We start from the raw sequence: 17234 nt of genomic DNA on the forward strand, positions 1-17234 counted from the left end.
AGTGAGGTACTAGCCTCTCTGTTAGACGAGGCATGCAACTACATCAAGCCATCATTTTTCTTTTTTTTTTTTTTAAAGCTGTTGGAGAAACAGCTCTAGGGGTAAATTTAAAAGTGGACTGACAGAGAGAAGAAGATGTGAAGGCTCGAATATGGCTCCTCTGCCAAAAATATTGTCTCACAGGGGAAATACAGGGAAGGCACTGTCTATTCCTCTAAAGTTTTTAATGTTATGACTGAGCAAGTGAAGGGGAACCTGCCTGTGTATAGTGTTTACAGTTTAGTACTGGGACTGTTGTGGACTCAAAGAGTTGGGTCGCTTTTAAAGTTGTCCTTCAAAACTGAGGATTATTAATGGAAAATTATCAAGTGAGGAAAACACTGACATTACTGGCTTTTTTCCCTGATACTCAAGGTGCATCTGCGCTATTGCATTTTGTCAAAAAAGTACCCTTTTCTGTTATTATGGTTTCACAATCTTATCTCTTTCTTGGCTATATCTGTCAATCCTTAAAAAGGTTATATTGGCTCCTAAGATAAAATAATTAGGTTTTGAAGTTTCTTGTCTTTGTTCTGTCTCCAGTTTTTTGAGATTGCTGTATCTTTGTGTACTGTGACATTGTGCTGTAAAATGCACTTTGATATGGTACAACAGCCGTCATAACCAATTCAATTGCCTCCTGGTCAAAGTGCCTTGACTGACATCCCCCCTGTGAGGCTGATGACATTTCTGTATCTTGAGTGACTCGTCCCCACTTCCTGCTCCCTCATTCCCCGCTGGGCTTTTGATCACAGCATACGTATGAGGGATACAGATGAGTTTTCAGGAGTAGCCCAAGGGATCAGGGGGAGGGGGGGCTTGGTCTGAGGATGTATCATTTCCCTCTGACCTTTCCATCTAAAAAAAGCGGCAGACTTTCTGTCATTTCTCAAAGATTGCTGCTTTTACAAGACAAAGACTATGATCAAATTAGCCTTATACTTATACTGCAACAGCAAATCACCAGAGAGCATAATGTTTTAAAGGTCCACATGAAATGTCTGCTGACATTGAGCAATAAGGTTGTTTTGGGTAGGTGACTGATGCAATTTAGAGACAACGATTTATGAATGGTGACATCAAACAAACAAGTCAATGCATCCATCATTCACAGGCTAGAAACAGAACAAGAAACAGGACATCCAGGAACAATATATTCAGACTTTCAGTTTGAAGTATAAAATTCAGCCTGTGACAATTTAATTTTTTTTTTATTCATTTATGTCAGTATTCTGTCTGACACGGGTTTAGGAATGATTGGTCTGAAGGATCAAAACATACACTCAAGAAATGGCATCATAGGGCACTGTGGCAGAAATGTCGACTGACATTTTAACACTGCAAACAAGGCCTGAAAGGTCAGCCCCTGTACCAGTAAATGCCAATAAGCATTACGTAAGCACTCAGATCTAAAGACATTTAGTCCTTGCAATACAAGGGGTAGTGCAGTATGTACGGGTGGGCAACAATACTAAAAAAATTCTTGTTTGCCACTGTTTATATTGTGCTTGCAGAGGAAGTATGTGAGGAGGAGCCAAATTTCTAATGCCCTGTAATATGTGCTACTCACTGAATTATAGCAATACATGCTGTCATCTGTAATTTGTGTCTTGAAGATTCCCTTATATGATCTAATGCATAATTCTGTTTCAGCTTCATCCGCAGTTGTCCATATCATTTATCAACATACATTCCATGATTGAAGAGGATGGGAAGCATCTTGCCGAGGGGAAAACAGAGGACAGGACTTAACTGTATGTAGACTAAGCATTGACCAATTGACTTTGCAGGCTTCTGTCTTGCTGGAAGGGACTTTGTAATTGCAGGCTAAATTAATTGGAGTACCTCCTGTGATGGGATCATCTTTTCAAGGTGGTCTGAAGTACCTGTTTACCACTGGTCTGGAGCTACTATAAAGCCCACCCCCCACCCCCCATTCACTTTGAGCTTACCTTAAAAATTAAATCCTTTTTCCCGTACCGCAGTTCTTTCAGTTGAGCCTGGATTTTTTTGGACTGCAAGGGAAAGATAAGGAAATAAGTGTTAGCTTATTCAAATAGCGAAATTGGTTTTAGATCACGTAGCAGGATTCTGCCAGCTGCAGCAGAAGACTCCTTTGTGAGTGTTCCCTGGGCAAAGCTCTGACTTAAAGGAAGGCCCTACTGAGAGGAAGAAAATATCAAATCTCCCCTTCACTGAACTGCATAGTCCACACAATGATGCAGTCATGCACTGGCTTCTTGCCCACTGTCTAAACCTGAATTCTCACTCCCACTACACACATAACTGCCGCCACACACATCAGGGTTCCTAGGTTACGATGGGCTCATGCTTGTTATCGGTAAGCAGGCACACACACACACACACACACGCACACACACACACAGACACACACAAACGCAGTTCTTTGCTGCCACCCCTAACACACAGTGACCAGCTCTGCCTGACATCCACTCTGCTGCTCCACATCAGTAGGCATAAGGAACACAGAAGCTGCCTCCTAGATAGCTTGATACATCACCGTCCTCAAAGCTATATGTGAGCAAGAACACTGAAAGCCTCCACATGGGACTCAGCAGCAGATCAGAGGGCATCTCTCCTGGTCCTCAGTGACGTTGGAAGATGTTTTTATGGATGGTTTTCTTACTGTGGGTATTGTGAAGCCTTGCAAGACTGTAACTGTGATTAATTATGCAAATAAAAGATCAATAGGCGACTCTATCATATTTTAGTCATTGCAAGAGTCTATTTGAGCTATATGTGAAAATCATATGAAAGAATATTCCTGTTGTGATGTAAAATTCCATATTATTTAATTAATATTTAAACTCTCTCTAAGACAAATATACTACAGATATTTTGACAATTAGTATCCCTATTTGTCAACCTATCTATATCCATTCCTTCCAGCCAATCTATACCTCCTTCTTTTTACTTATCTGTCTGTATCTCTATTCTACTTATTTACATCTTCTTCTCTCTATTCGTAACTGTGTTTCCATCCACTTGGTTTATGCACATTTTCAATTTGTTCATAAAAAAAACCTGGGTGGAAACACCAGAACAACAAATAAATAAAGCATGCAACTTAGACATCACACAAGCTTCAGGTCAGATAGCTTCAGGTCAGATCCGCATGGACTGATGAAAAAAAAAAAAAAATGAATACATGAAACAAACATAAATGCTATATTTCAGTTGTTTGAGGTTTGACTGCCGCTCCTTTTCTTGCACCCTTTTCTGATGCAATGGTTTACTGGCACCGGACTGTAGAGTTAGTGCCACTGACAAAGGTTACAATAACCAAGTTCTATTAGTTCTATGGGCACTGCTCTCCTCCAATCACACGCATGTATTCGCCCACTGAACTTTGCATGTAGCCGTCCAATCAGAACGTGCCTACCAGAGTATATAAGGCAGCGTGCCCGCTATCCAACATCCCACAACCTCTTCAACAAGCTGTGTAGGAATGGCAGGGCCTGTAGGTCAAGGGCTCTGTCTGTGTTAATAGAAGTAAGGCTACAATATCATAACCTTCATTCTATCTCACACAGGCTCAGGAGCCCAATGAATGAACGCCTTGCAGCATCATAACATCCAAACCAGCCCCACTGATCCTGACTGGCTAAAGGTTAGTTGCCACAGCCGACCTACTTCTATAGCCTAAGCTGCCACAGCGGAGAGGTAGGGGGCCCCAGCCAACCCAGATGGTATACCACTAAACTGGGTGAGGCCCTGGCCTAACCTCGCAGGGGTCTACTGTCACACAACAGACCTTCTGCACACCTTATTCCCTGGGTTATCCAGGAGCACTGGAAAAATGTAGGTGTATCATGCCCAGAGGGGGGTCAGCTTAAACACAGCTGACACACACACACACACACACACACCTTCTTCACCAGTCTTGGGTTAATCCAGCATGCACAGACTGTGAAAAGGAGCCCACATGTGGGCAGACTCGCTTTTCGCTGAAGAGAAGAGGATGATGGACAGCAGGCATACTGCCTTATATACTGTGGGCTCCACACATATTCTGGTAGGCGCGTCCTGATTTGGCGGCTACGTTTATGCAAAGTTTAATGGGCAAATATGTGCATGTGATTGGAGGACAGTATTACTCATAGACAGTGGACTCTATAAGTGCCCAAATTCTGTTGTTCCAGTTTCTTAAATGTGAATATTTTCTTGTTTCTTTAACCTTCTATGATGGTAAACTTATGGTCGTGGACTGTTGGTCAAGACAAAACAACATTTGAGGGCATTATCTTGCACTGTGGGGAACAGTGATCAATGTTTTTCACCTTTTACTGACATTTTATAGACCAAACAACTAATTGATTAATCAAGAAAAAAATCGATAATGATTGATAATGAAAATAATTGTTAGTTGCAGCCCGACTTATCACAGACATATCTCCTTCTCTATCTATATCTCTGTCTTTCTTTCTACTTATATCTCTATCGTTCTACCTGTCTATATCTCTTTCTTGATATCTGACTGTCTATCTCTATAAACCTCTCTCTACCTCCATTCCAATCTACTTCTATCTCTATACTTCCTTGACATAGGCAGTAAACCTGTGACATGAGGTCTGATCTTTCACCAAAGCACACTGAATGATGAGGGACAAATTCCCTCCAAAGTGTATTTGACACTTGTTCCTTTTTTATGAGATTCTTTATCTTGTTATTACTCTTCCCAGGGTATTTCCATGTCCCGAGACACCCATATCTGTCTTGTGTAACTGGATTCAAAAATTGCACCCTGGGGCTCCTCATAAAAAATTGAGGTTAAATAAACACTGAGGTAACTTTAAAGAGGGCAAGCTATTTATATGATTTGGGATCGTTAAGTCTGTTTCACCGTGACCCAGGTCATGAAATCAAATGTTAACAAATTAATTTTATTTGTCTCAGTTAAGTGGAGCTTTTGGGATTCTACAGTAGCTGCTGATAGAATGAATCCTATTAAGAGGCTGAAGAGTCACACACTGGAGTGTTAACTTATAAATGCAAATATCTCAATTTCTAAATGCGCTGAGCTCTCAGAATTGCCAAAGCATTGGTGTATTATTTACTCAGAATAAATTATGTGAGCTCTTCTCCGTTGCCCAGGAGAATCACAGCAGCATCTTAGTCTTGTTGTTCCTGATGGTTCAAAAAATCCCGCAAGGGTGAGACCTGCATTTCAAATTGTTAAAAACTGTACAAAATATAATGATGCAGTATTTTATAAGCTTGGTGTTGTTTAATTGCTGTCCCTACCTTTTAGAGAAGGATATTAATAGTCATGAAACACAGGCAGAGCACTTAATGTTACACAAATATGTCTTTGGCACTTTTACTCTGCAAAGTTCATTATTTATTTATTATTAATGACAAGATCAGATGGAAAGACAGTGCAGTGTCAGGTTTTATTCTCGCGAGACCGAAATATACCCAGAGGCTGTTTAATATTCTCTAACTTGTTTAGTGGCAATTTAACCAACTTTGCTAACCTTGTGAATTAAGTACAAGTATGGACAGTCTTGTGTAGCTCTGGATATATTGTTTTAAGTGCATAACAACAAATACATCTGGGAAAAGTAATCTTTTCAGTGTTTAAGAAGATAACAAAGTGGGTGTTTTGAATTTGCTAACCAGATATTGTAGAATTTACTCAACCCACAGAAAAAGCATTGATCCCTTAGCCATAGCTAAAACATAAAAATCACCTAACTGGAGTTGTATGTATATTTAAAAAAAATATGACAGCATCCAAATTATGTTTAATCTATTTTTGAAGCTTCACATGTCTGCCAACCTTCTTTGAAATACAACAGAATCCATGCATGAACTGTACATCCTTACACGTCTCTCCCATTTCTTTCCTGATCTTGACATGTTTTCTCCACTCCAGTAACATGCATTTTGTGTACGTCCAATTTAGTAACACTTTTCTTTGATTGTTCTTTCATTTTCAGACAGCTTCAGTAACGTTGAGTTAAAGCTGAAGCCACACCATGCAGCTCTGGATCTAAAGACAAGGCTCCAAAAGTATGGCATAACAGCCTTTAAGGGTTTCTCATTATCCAAGTCCAAGTAGCCTACAGTATGTATGACACAGTGTGTGAGCGTGTCTTGAATTTGAAACATGGAGATCATTAAAAAAACAAAGCAAAAAAAAAAAAAAAAAAGTGAGAAACAAACAGCAGTACAAGGTTTAGTTCAGTATGGTCACGAAGCAAGTTAGCAGGTAGATGAGAATAATGTCTGATGTCTTTCGAAAGTTGTGTTCATCGTTTGTCAGTGTACAATAGTTGTCAAAGCTTTATTTCTTGGAGGACAACTAACAGTACACACAGTAACGCTTTCATTGTTACTGAAAAAGATAGATAGCAAAACACCAGTTTACTTTTGACAAAACAATTGATCTGTTTTGTATGTACTGTCTGGGCCCATAACTCAATGTACCATAAATCCTCCTTGTGAGAGGACAGCTCCACAGCCCCATATTACGTAAAAGCAGATACAAATAGGTGACATGACATCACATGGTGGTTTTAGATGAGGTGAAAGGGTGTCCAGAAATCCTTGCTATACATCTGCATCTAACTCGCAGCAGGAGCACAGCAGCATCACAGACCTGCTACGTCTCCTTTTCCATTTAAACAGATTGCCCTATTTGTGAAGTGTTTCTGATTGGCTGAAGCATATGAGCTGAGGCAGACCAGTGGCTGGCTGGAAGCCAAAACGTACTGACTGAAGTATAAATTTTTTCAATCGTTTCAGTCAGGGTAATCTGATTTATTCAATGCGGATAGTGAAGTAGAACAGCATAGTAATACATTTGTTTTATTTAAAGGATCTGCTCTTGTATGCGCCCTGTGCTCATAACAAATTGTATTGTAGGGTACATCAGTGAAGCGCACAACATCTTCCAAAACAACATGTTATCAAAGCAGTTCAACATCAAACATTCATATGAGTAGTATTCTTTCTTTTGGTTTCTGATTCCTGGATGAGACCTTAGCTGTTCTAATATTACGTGGCGTGTAACCACATAAATGTCATCTCTCTGCTGTTTCTCGATAGGACATAAAAAGTAATATGATGCTTGGAGATGCACACAGGGTGAGACGAAGGGCCATAAATGATGATGGCCATGTGACAGACACAGCTTGTCAAAATGTCAGTGTTATCTATCTCCATCCTCATATCAAACCCAAACCTAATCTTACATTATCCAATCTAATTCATAAACATAACTCATCTCACAACTAAAGATTTTCATTATAGGGTAATCTGCCAATCATTTTCTCGATTAATGAATCAATTGTTTTGTCTAAAAAATGTCAGAAAAAAAAAGAAAATGCCCACCACAGTTTCCCTCAGCCCAAGGTGATGTGTATCTTATGTTTGGTGTTTCCTTATCTGAACTGATGGTTCAAGGACAGAAGGTGTCGTATGCTGTACAGATTGCAAAGCTTCTTGAGGTAAATTTGTGATTTGGGATATTGGGCCATATAAAGAAGATTTACTTGACTAACTGTTTCAGCTCTAAACATGACCATTTTTAACTACATATCTAAAATTAAAAATAATATAACACATTAAGGTTGCAACTAACAATTATTTTCATTATCGATTCATGCCCACCATGACATCTTCAACAAGCTTGTTTTGCCAAACTAACAGTCTAAAACCTTAAGATATACAATCATATATGACAAGGAAACACAGCAAATTGTCATATTTGAGAAGCTGGAACCATAAATATTTGGCCTATTTGCTTGGAAATGGACTGAAACGATGAATCAATGATCAAAATAGTTGCCAATTGTCTTTCGATCAACTATTCGGTTAGCTGTTGCACCTCTATAACTCATTAAATCATGTGTAGTTTGAGTTCCCTGACTTTGTCCGAAGTGAGGACAGAAGCATGTGTAGATGTCGGGGAAATAAATCACTTGTGTGCAGTGTTACACTTTCTTTAGATACATTTATCAATGCAATAATAAAGAAGTTTTGTTATAATAAAATGTTTTGCTTCAGCCAGTTCAGTCAGGTAAGTGTGGCTTCTGAGTACTGTAAGACTCTCTCAGACACATCCAAAGTCTATTAATAAATGGAAGCAAAGAACATTTATTAAAATAACTGATGCTTCATTATTAAAGACTAGTGTGATCTCTTTCTTGGATCATTAATTGCCCTGAAATACACAAGATGATGATGGCATGCTGCTCTATTCAAAAAGCCCCTGTAGAATTAATTACATGAGGCCATTCACCTTGAAATCACTCATTACAGGGAATCCTCCCAAATCCAGCGTGTCATTTTTTATCTGCATGCGGTTCAGGTTACTAGATGTTTCCATTAAATCCTGATGCAAGAATGAAATGTAATTCTAGGGCTGAAAAACTACTATGTAACAACATCCCTCATCCAAATGATGGCTGTGCAGCAACGCTATAAATTTGACAGAATAGAAAATAGGTGATAAATTCATGCTCTTGAGGAAAATATGCGCAACAGATTAAATGGCATCTCTAATGCCATGTGTCCCTCCCCTTCACTGAACGGTCTTTACCTTGACATTGACTCAGTTTTCTGAGCTATCAGATCTTTCCCCCGAGGACATCACCGTCTGGTTCAGAAAGGTTGACATTTTTCCAATGAACCAAATAGGGAGCAAAAATAGCCAGATATATACTGTATAGTATGCAGCAGAAGTTTCAGTGGCAATCTGGGTTGCACAGACTTATTAAGTTTCTTTTCCAATTTAAATGGACTGCTGCATTTGTGAAGTGTTTGTGATTGGTAAAGTGAACGAACACACAGCTGAGTCAGGCCAGTGGCAGCCTGCCAGTGAGTTTCCTGACTGAACTTTCACATTCATATGGTCATACATGTCTGAACATTGACAATTACACAATTGTCTTTCCAAACAGATTTGGAGATACATAAAATAAACCTGACAAGGGGAAGTACTTCCATCTATTTTCCTGTGAAGAGAAATCCATCCTCAATTAACCATCTTTGATCTTTTGAAATCATTTTAGTGCAAACAATGACACATCACTGGATTGTTTTCACTGATGCTATGGCAATACAATAAAGATTTTTATTAGCCTTGTCTATTATGTTATAAAGCAGCAGGGAATTGAAACATGAAGCACACTGCACCTATAACAATATATTTATAGATGCAACGGCATTTTAATTTAATGTAATTAAACATATGACATATTTGTTAGTATTGAATTTACATAGTTAGCTCCTTGATAGCAGTGTAAGCAGTTTGCTACTGTTGTGTTAGAACCCTCATATCTGCAACTGACTGTTCTCTAACCCCCCCAAACAGCAACAGTCCAACAGCTAACCAATAGTAATTAGACCCTGCATGTCTGTCAAGCTTTGGATTTGATGTTGATGTTTGCCAAACTCACAGGTTTGTCCTCATCCTAAAAGTATTTTCTCTTGTAATGTTACTGAAAATGTTGAAACTAATTGTTTGAAAATATGAACAATAAAGCATAAATCTAACATCTGTCTTACTTGTCTAAGTATGTAAAGTAAGCAGCCATATAGGGTCATGTTGAGGATGCCGACTTTTTGCCTGGAAAATGCAACTTAAGCCTCAGTCTTTAGTGCAAGGTCACATCTGTAGGCATCATTCAAATTTTAAAGACCCTCTTACAGGGTTCTTGTTTTAAAAGAGGTCAAGTTGAAATATTAAAAAATCAGCCAGAGACAGCATTTTTAAACAACTCATTTAGCTAAAGTTAGCTTAATTTGGTTCACATGGTAGTTCATCAAGTACTGCTATTCTTGCATTGTGTAGTCTAAAATAATAAAGCATAAAGAGCAAAAAAAGGTTAATAGATTCTACTGTAACAGCAACCATACAACCTTCTTGCCAGTGTGGTTTAATATGTAATTTCATGTCTTTTTAGCTGAGTAGTTTTCACAGCACAACATGGATTAAGAGCACAAAGCTTGATCCTCCACCTCACATACCAAGAAAAGCCAAGCTCAAGTTAAAGCAGCTTTCTAAAAACGATTACCACACCAAATGAAATATATTCCAAAATACAATGCAGGAATTCCCAAAGCCAATTTTCACAAGACGAGAACGCAAATCACACATAGAGGAAATCTGCTGTTTACTCATACAAAACCTTAAAATGTATCACATGCGACAAAAGAAGCTTATGCTTGGAAACTTTATCCAAGGCCAAGTAAAAAAGATCTGGTCTAATCTCAGTTAGGGATTAATCTCTGATGTTCCCAATACTCTGAGGAGATCTTAATTGAAAAGGTTTGAGGGTAAACATACTCTTAAATGTTAATCTACTTTCAGGTGGGTGTCCGCTGTCATGACCTGAATATAATTCAGTGAAAAGTGCAATAGGTTAGTAAAAACCACTCACACAGAGCACATCGAAATTTACACCCCATTAACAGCCGATATGTTTGAGTAAGCACATGCAGATTCCTTAGCAACAGACAAACTTGTAATAGAAGAATGTTGTGGCAATTGTTTTTCACTTTAAGTATCCATCTCTTTCTGTCAGTCTACAGTAATTACAGTGTTATTACTGGCATAGTCTGTGACCTTTCCCCTTTCAAAATAAATAACTTTCCAGGATTAAAGTAGAGGCATGGATAAAAGTTCCCCTCTCTGATTTATTTCAATGTTTATAGCCTCCCAAGGGAATTGTAGACAGTGACCTCCATCTACCTGTGTTCAAGAAAATTCCACTACCTACTTGCTCCCTAAAGAACCCAGTCTACTTGCCTTGATAGCAGTTCTGCAGAAATAATCAGGAAGGCAGCGAACCACTAGACAAGAACACAGCTCGGTGTTAAAGAGTACAGAGAATAAGATATCAGCAGCTACAAGCAAAAAGCCATATTCAAGTGATATTTTTATAATTTCCCCTTTGCTGTTCCTAAGAAAATTCTGGCTCAGTGTAGAGTGAGTGACACAATGGCTTGGAAAAGTGTAAGTAGTGAAAAGTCAGGGATATTCAGCTGGGAGATTTGGAGCAAGAACGAGGCCTGGAATTTTTTAAGACTAGTTTCCTGTGTGTCAATAGAAACTCAAGGATAACTTTAATGTTGGAGCAGAATGGGAGTCGATGAACAGCCCCTCAACATCAAAAGCTACAAAACACAAAATTCTCTTTGTGGATCTGTGAACTGTGGTGTGCATTTAAATCTGAGTCATTCAAGGCTTTAGTCTATCATTACTGATGATGTCAGACTGATTCTAGGTATAAGAGGAGAGTCGGTCTGCCTAGAAAACACTCATCTACCGCGCAGAGTCCTGTCATTCTCATGCAAGAAAAATAATACTCATACACAACCTTCAATTGATCAGTGAAGTTATTGTTGCAGTGAGAACGGATGTTATTGGTTGTAATGAGGCGGCAGTGCTGAGGTGTTACCTGATTATTAAACTAATTCCATTAAATAGCTTTAAGATAAATCTTTTTCTTTTCATTTATCCTTGTTCCTTCAATAGTAACTTGGACAGCTACATGTGCCTGAGGATACATGCAACTATATAATGGCTATGCAAAATAAATACTGAAAGCTGACTGGTCATGGATAATGTAACTGTTTTATTTTGATTTTGGTGGACTTAGCTATTTGAAACTCGGATAAACAGATTTGAGGTCCTGTGGCACTTGATGCACAACAGAGAGCCTCCTTTCTAAGCTAACCTCTGCTGCACTAGCTTCAGCTTGAAAATGTATTTTCCTAGAGCATGGTGAACAGTTTTCAACAACTCTTCACTGGACCAAGATTATATTGTGATTATTAAACTAGTATTCAAAAACTACAACTCATGAATCTAAGCCATATGTGAACTATCACAGCTGTAGCTGACAAACGTTAAAAGAATAACTGTTGTTTAAAGTTATGAGGGGCTCAAATCGGAGATAGAACATTGACATTATCATCTTTCAGGTTTCCAGAAAGAGCAATGAAAGAAAGAAGAAATCTATGGGAAACTACGCTAAGAACCTCAGGTGCGGCAGGCAAATTAAGTCATTTGAGAACATGGATCAGTATTTCAAGGGCACATATATTATTCTGAGGGTACAGATTACTAATTTAAGAGACTCAAATATCACAATTTCTCCTATGATGCCATGCCAGGCTCCATAATTGCTTATAGGGCTGCAACTAACGATTATTTTCATTATTGATTAATCTGTCAATTACTTTCTTGATTAATTGATTGGTTGTTTGGTCCAGAAAATGTCAGAAAATGGTGAAAAATGTCAATTACTGTTTTCCACAGCCCCAAGTGATATGCTCAGATGTCCCGAGCAACAGTCCACAAACCAAAGATATTTAGTTTATTAGCATAGAGGACTAAATAAATCAGAAAATATTAGGAGGCTGAAGATAATTTGGAATTTTTCTTCATAAAAATGACTCAAACAATCAATCGACTAACAAAATATTTGGTGATTAATTTAATAGTTTGCAACTAATCATTGCAGCTCTAATTGCTTGTCTTACTGTAAAAATGGAAACTACTAACAATGGTTCTGCCATTCAAAAACCTTGGTATTGTCCTCTGTGGCACTGATCAAACAAGCCTCAGCTGCAAGTTTAGTCCAGGGTCTTTCTAAAGAAGAATCTCCATTTTGATGCCAGGGTTGCCATCTGTCAAGCAGCATACGTCATCAGACACACTATGTGTAAAAATCTGAAGTACAGCAAATTTTTGGAATCACTCGCTGCAGAACTACATAGCTATTGAGCCTACAATTACTCAGCACCAACTTCACTGACTCAGACATATCATCAGGATGCCCGCAGGACCCACTGACTTATACGATCCTGCATGGCTAAATTACGTTAGCATTGGTCAGCAGGGAGGCAAAAGCAGCAGTTCAAAGCTCAGCTCAAGGCTTCACTAAGGCTGTAAACCTGGTGGACGCTGCTGACTGGAACAACTGGAAGCAGAGCTGAACGAGGAAAAGAAAAAAAAAGTAGGTGACAGCAAAAATGACACAGTGGAAATATACTTGCCACTGCTTTCACTACAACCTGAGTTCCTTAGATTGCACTGTACAGCCATCAAACAGCTTGCTGTTAGAGAGATTCTAAGATTCACCAGACAGCCAAAACCAGGCAAGATTGTGTTTTCGTGCGAGTGAGAGATTTTGAACCTTTGAGGTCTGTCACCACATACAAGTAGCACCAAAAATGTCTTAATAAGTGTTACAATCAATGTAAAGAATTTACTATAATTTCAAGGAAAAAAACAAAATAAAATGTACATATATCCTCAGATTATTATAAATTGATTAGAGATAATCACTTTGCATTTCTCAATTAAAATTTGTATTTTGTTAACATGGCTTGCTCACTTGAATAAAATTTCTTTACACAATATACACAATGTACTAACAGAAAATCCTTACCTCTTCGGCATAGGCGTCACAAAGTTTGTTTCCCGAGAGTAGTTTATTTTTCAGGCTCTTGTTCTGAAAAAAAAGGAAAGAGAAGATGATGTCATTGGTGTCTGTCTCTTGTGTTCCTCACTACATGCTCTTTTACAGTTTTTGTTGCTTTATAAAAATATGACTGCCTCAGTGGACCTCAGTTTCTCAGGCAGGGCATTTGGCTGTGCAGGACTGCTGACAGCGAGTGCTTGTATGCCTCTCGATCTCAGATTGGTGTTGAGGAGCAGTCAGGAGTGCCCTGTTTGAGGATCAGAGAGTACACTCAGGCTCATAGGCATCTAAAAGGTTAGAAATGTAGCTCAGGGCCAGACCCCCAATGAACTTTAAACGTGATCAGTAAACTCTTAAAATCCTTTGACTGGCAGCCAGCAGAGAGAGGCCAAAATAGGGGTCATAAGGTCTTGTTGTTTGGTGCCAGTTAAGATACTCGCAGCAGTTTTCAAAACAAGCCGGAGACATGGGAGTGATTTCTGACTTGGAAAGGAATATAGTCAGTTACATTAATTTACATGAGATGTGTTAAAAGCATGAATAATCATCTCCAGGTCACACAAGGATGTATAATATTTTTAGTCTTAGAAACATTTCTTAGCTGTGAAAAGCACAACTGCAGCTCTTTCATAACGAGAGGGCTCATAACAAAAACCTAATTTCTGAAGCCAGAAATATTTGATAAATATCTAATTTTCTAATTTTTCTAAATTACACATTCAGTACCCATGGTTAAACAGATAATGTCATACGTCCCTCTTTTTCCTCAAAGGTAAGGTCACCAGCAAAGATCCCACAAAGATTTCTGGTCACAGGCTTAGTTTAAGAGGCCACACTGTGATTTTTAGTACTAATGGAGTTTGAGTCTCCTGATTTAAGTCAGCATGACTGAATCTAAGTGTCATCTGTGTGACTGCAAATGATACAGCCAAAAGGGATCCTGTGGATCTCAGACAGGAGAGAATGGGACTTGAAGGTGGTAACAGCATTTTAAGAGAATTTCCTTTTTTAATTGACAATCTGTAAGTAAGAGTCCTAAACCAACTTAATGCTTAACCCAAAGCACACATCCAGATGTCAAGACGACCCAATGAAACAGCACAATCAACAATGACGAAAGCTGCACTGAGGTCCAAAAGAACTGAAATCGTACAGTCTCCAGCATCTGCAGTAAAGAGATGGTCATTACAGGATTCAAAGCTGACCATCTATGCTAGGATTTAAAACTAGAAATGTTGTTAAAGTGTAAAACAACAAAGGTACTTAAAAATAGTAATGCAGTGTACAGAACACATTGCATAATGTATATATGTGCATCACAAACTGCAAGATTGGATGAAACCTAGTGCAGCCTGACTGATGTTTTTTAGCAACCTAATGAGGAATCATTTTTGATAATGGTATTTTCCAAGCTGCAACATGTTCACTAACAACATATTACATTTGTTTTCCTGTGGCAACTTAAGTAAAAATTATGTTTAGTTTGTGGCTCTCAAAGCACTGTGTTAAGCAAATACTGAAAAAGTCAACAGTGACATGAAGCACAAGACAGAACATGTTTACAAAGTTTAACTGAAATCATGATCTTTCCCAAACTTTAACCAGGTTAAGGGTTTTTCTTGTCTAAATCCAACCATGCGTAAGACTCAGTGATATCAAAAAGCTCTTGCTTCACTGTTGCCACTGAACATAATCCAGGCAGCGACTATGTTTTTGGCAAAATAAATAACTAGCATATAAACAGAATTTCCAGGAGACAGGTAGAGTACATTTGGAAGATGTGTGTGGTTGTGTCTGTATGTGACTGACAAACATCTTGGAGGAAGAAAGAAAATTGTCCAACATTGTGAGACCTTAAAAAAATAACAACAAAAAAGCCCTCTAAATTTACACTTTCACATATGAGATATTAAATTAAATGTGTGTATTTTGTTTTTATTGGGTGTGAAATGCGTCACAATAAAGGAACATATTAAATTGCTGTCTTTGTCTTACAACCACATCTAAATCTTTATAACATATAGACACATTAGATGTGTCTATATGTAATATGTGGTTTATTGATTTATTTCTTTTTTGTACTTCAGCAAACATGTTTCATATTGCAATTGCTTTTTGGAATATCTGTCATATCAAAGATACGCTGTAACTGCAAAAATAAGGAGAGAAGCTACATGTCAACACTTTGCAATAGCTCCGTTTTTGTTATCACAAGCTGTTTGATACACAAAAAGATGTTCAAGAAGATTCGATAGCTCAAAGTCCTTTCAAAACGTCAATGTGTGAGTGTTTTTTGAAGAGCTGGGAAAAATGGTTGCAAGGAACACAGAGGCTTAAGACATTTTGAGGAGCTGTGGGATCAACAATGAACTTAATAGCTAAGGAAACATAAAGGTGACTCTGTAACATTGGGTACTGAGAGGAAATTACTGCCACTGTTCTGTAACTAAGCTTGTACCACTTCTGTTTATCTTAAAAAAACAAATGTAATTAGACACAACTTCATCATAGCGGCCAGTGGAGATTTCTCAGCACTTTTCATTGACTCAATAACACTTTTAAAATTCTTAATGAGTTTATCAATGAGCTAATTACCTGTAGTCAAGGGTCTATTCTTCAAACTCACCAAGCAATGAGAGCAATGAGAGCAATGAATATTCATTCACCAACTCTTTGTAGACTCTTTAGAAAACTCAATGACCAAAAACATCCTGAGACCCTGAGGAAGAAGTCAGCACTCGCTTTGCTTTTCCATACGTAACGCTGTATAAAAAAAGTGCATGCAACAGCAACTCCTTTTCCATGCTGGTTTTGCATATGAAGAGGCTTAGAGCGTGATCTAACAGACTTGATGTTGGGTGCCAGGAGGGTGGTCCTGAGCGTGCAAGACTGTGGAGTTGCTCAGCTTTTCAAAAGCAGTAATCTCTAAACTGTACAGTGAATGGATAGACCACAAAACCTTATCAGAATGTTTGCTGTGTGGGAGGCAACGCTTGGAAGATCCACATGGGAGATGACAGTTCATCTCCACACCACTGTATAACAGTCAACATCACATAACAATTGTTTGGTATAAAGACCACACATTGCAACTCAATGAAAATAACAAAAAACCCTATCAAATCAGCTTAATTCAAATATGATCTAGGATGTACTGTTTTGTTACAGAGAAAGGTTTTGATCCAACCAGAACCAAGAAATAAAGAACTGATATGGAAAATGATTTTTCAACTAAAAGTAAAATTAATTTCAATACAGGATTAACAAAATGGTCGAGGAAGGTTGTTTTAAAAAGGAAGCTGTTTCTAAAATCTCTCCCTATTTAGTGTACAGTGCACTATATTAACACTGTCACTTTATCTGAGAGTCAACATTGTGACTGTGAAGTTCATGCTCTTTTCCGTGCCCTCAAAAAGTCACAATGTACGCTACTGTCTGCTAAAAATCCAACAATGCAATTAATCACATTTTAAAGATGCAAAAATAGGCCTTTTTTATGGAATACATTTTGACATGTCACAGTAAGAAAAGCACAGGTGTTACTAATAACATTAATGAGGGCTCTGTTGTTTTATTCAACTATCCCAGTAAGCTGGGAGAGCATGACAATCAGCCAGCATGCACAATACCAGTGCTTTTGCTTTTGAAAAGCACAGGTGGCCGATTACAGTCACGATAAACTAAACAAAGACGGTTTATAAATGGCTCAAATTTACTGCTCACTGTAGAGTA

General features: G+C 38.2%; 1 protein-coding gene across 1 annotated transcript in view; it reads right to left on the reverse strand.

Moving 5' to 3' along the window:
* Nucleotides 1–17234, reverse strand: part of luzp2 (leucine zipper protein 2) — a 165999-nt gene that overhangs the window by 25864 nt on the left and 122901 nt on the right. The window contains exons 6-7 of the mRNA XM_044355408.1: nt 13470–13532; nt 1992–2054 (exon numbers count right to left, since the gene is read on the reverse strand). Of these exons, the coding sequence (XP_044211343.1) occupies nt 1992–2054; nt 13470–13532 (126 nt within the window). The remainder of the gene's footprint in view (nt 1–1991; nt 2055–13469; nt 13533–17234) is intronic.

Source organism: Thunnus albacares, chromosome 1 (assembly GCF_914725855.1).
Source record: "Thunnus albacares chromosome 1, fThuAlb1.1, whole genome shotgun sequence".
Lineage (NCBI taxonomy): Eukaryota > Metazoa > Chordata > Actinopteri > Scombriformes > Scombridae > Thunnus > Thunnus albacares.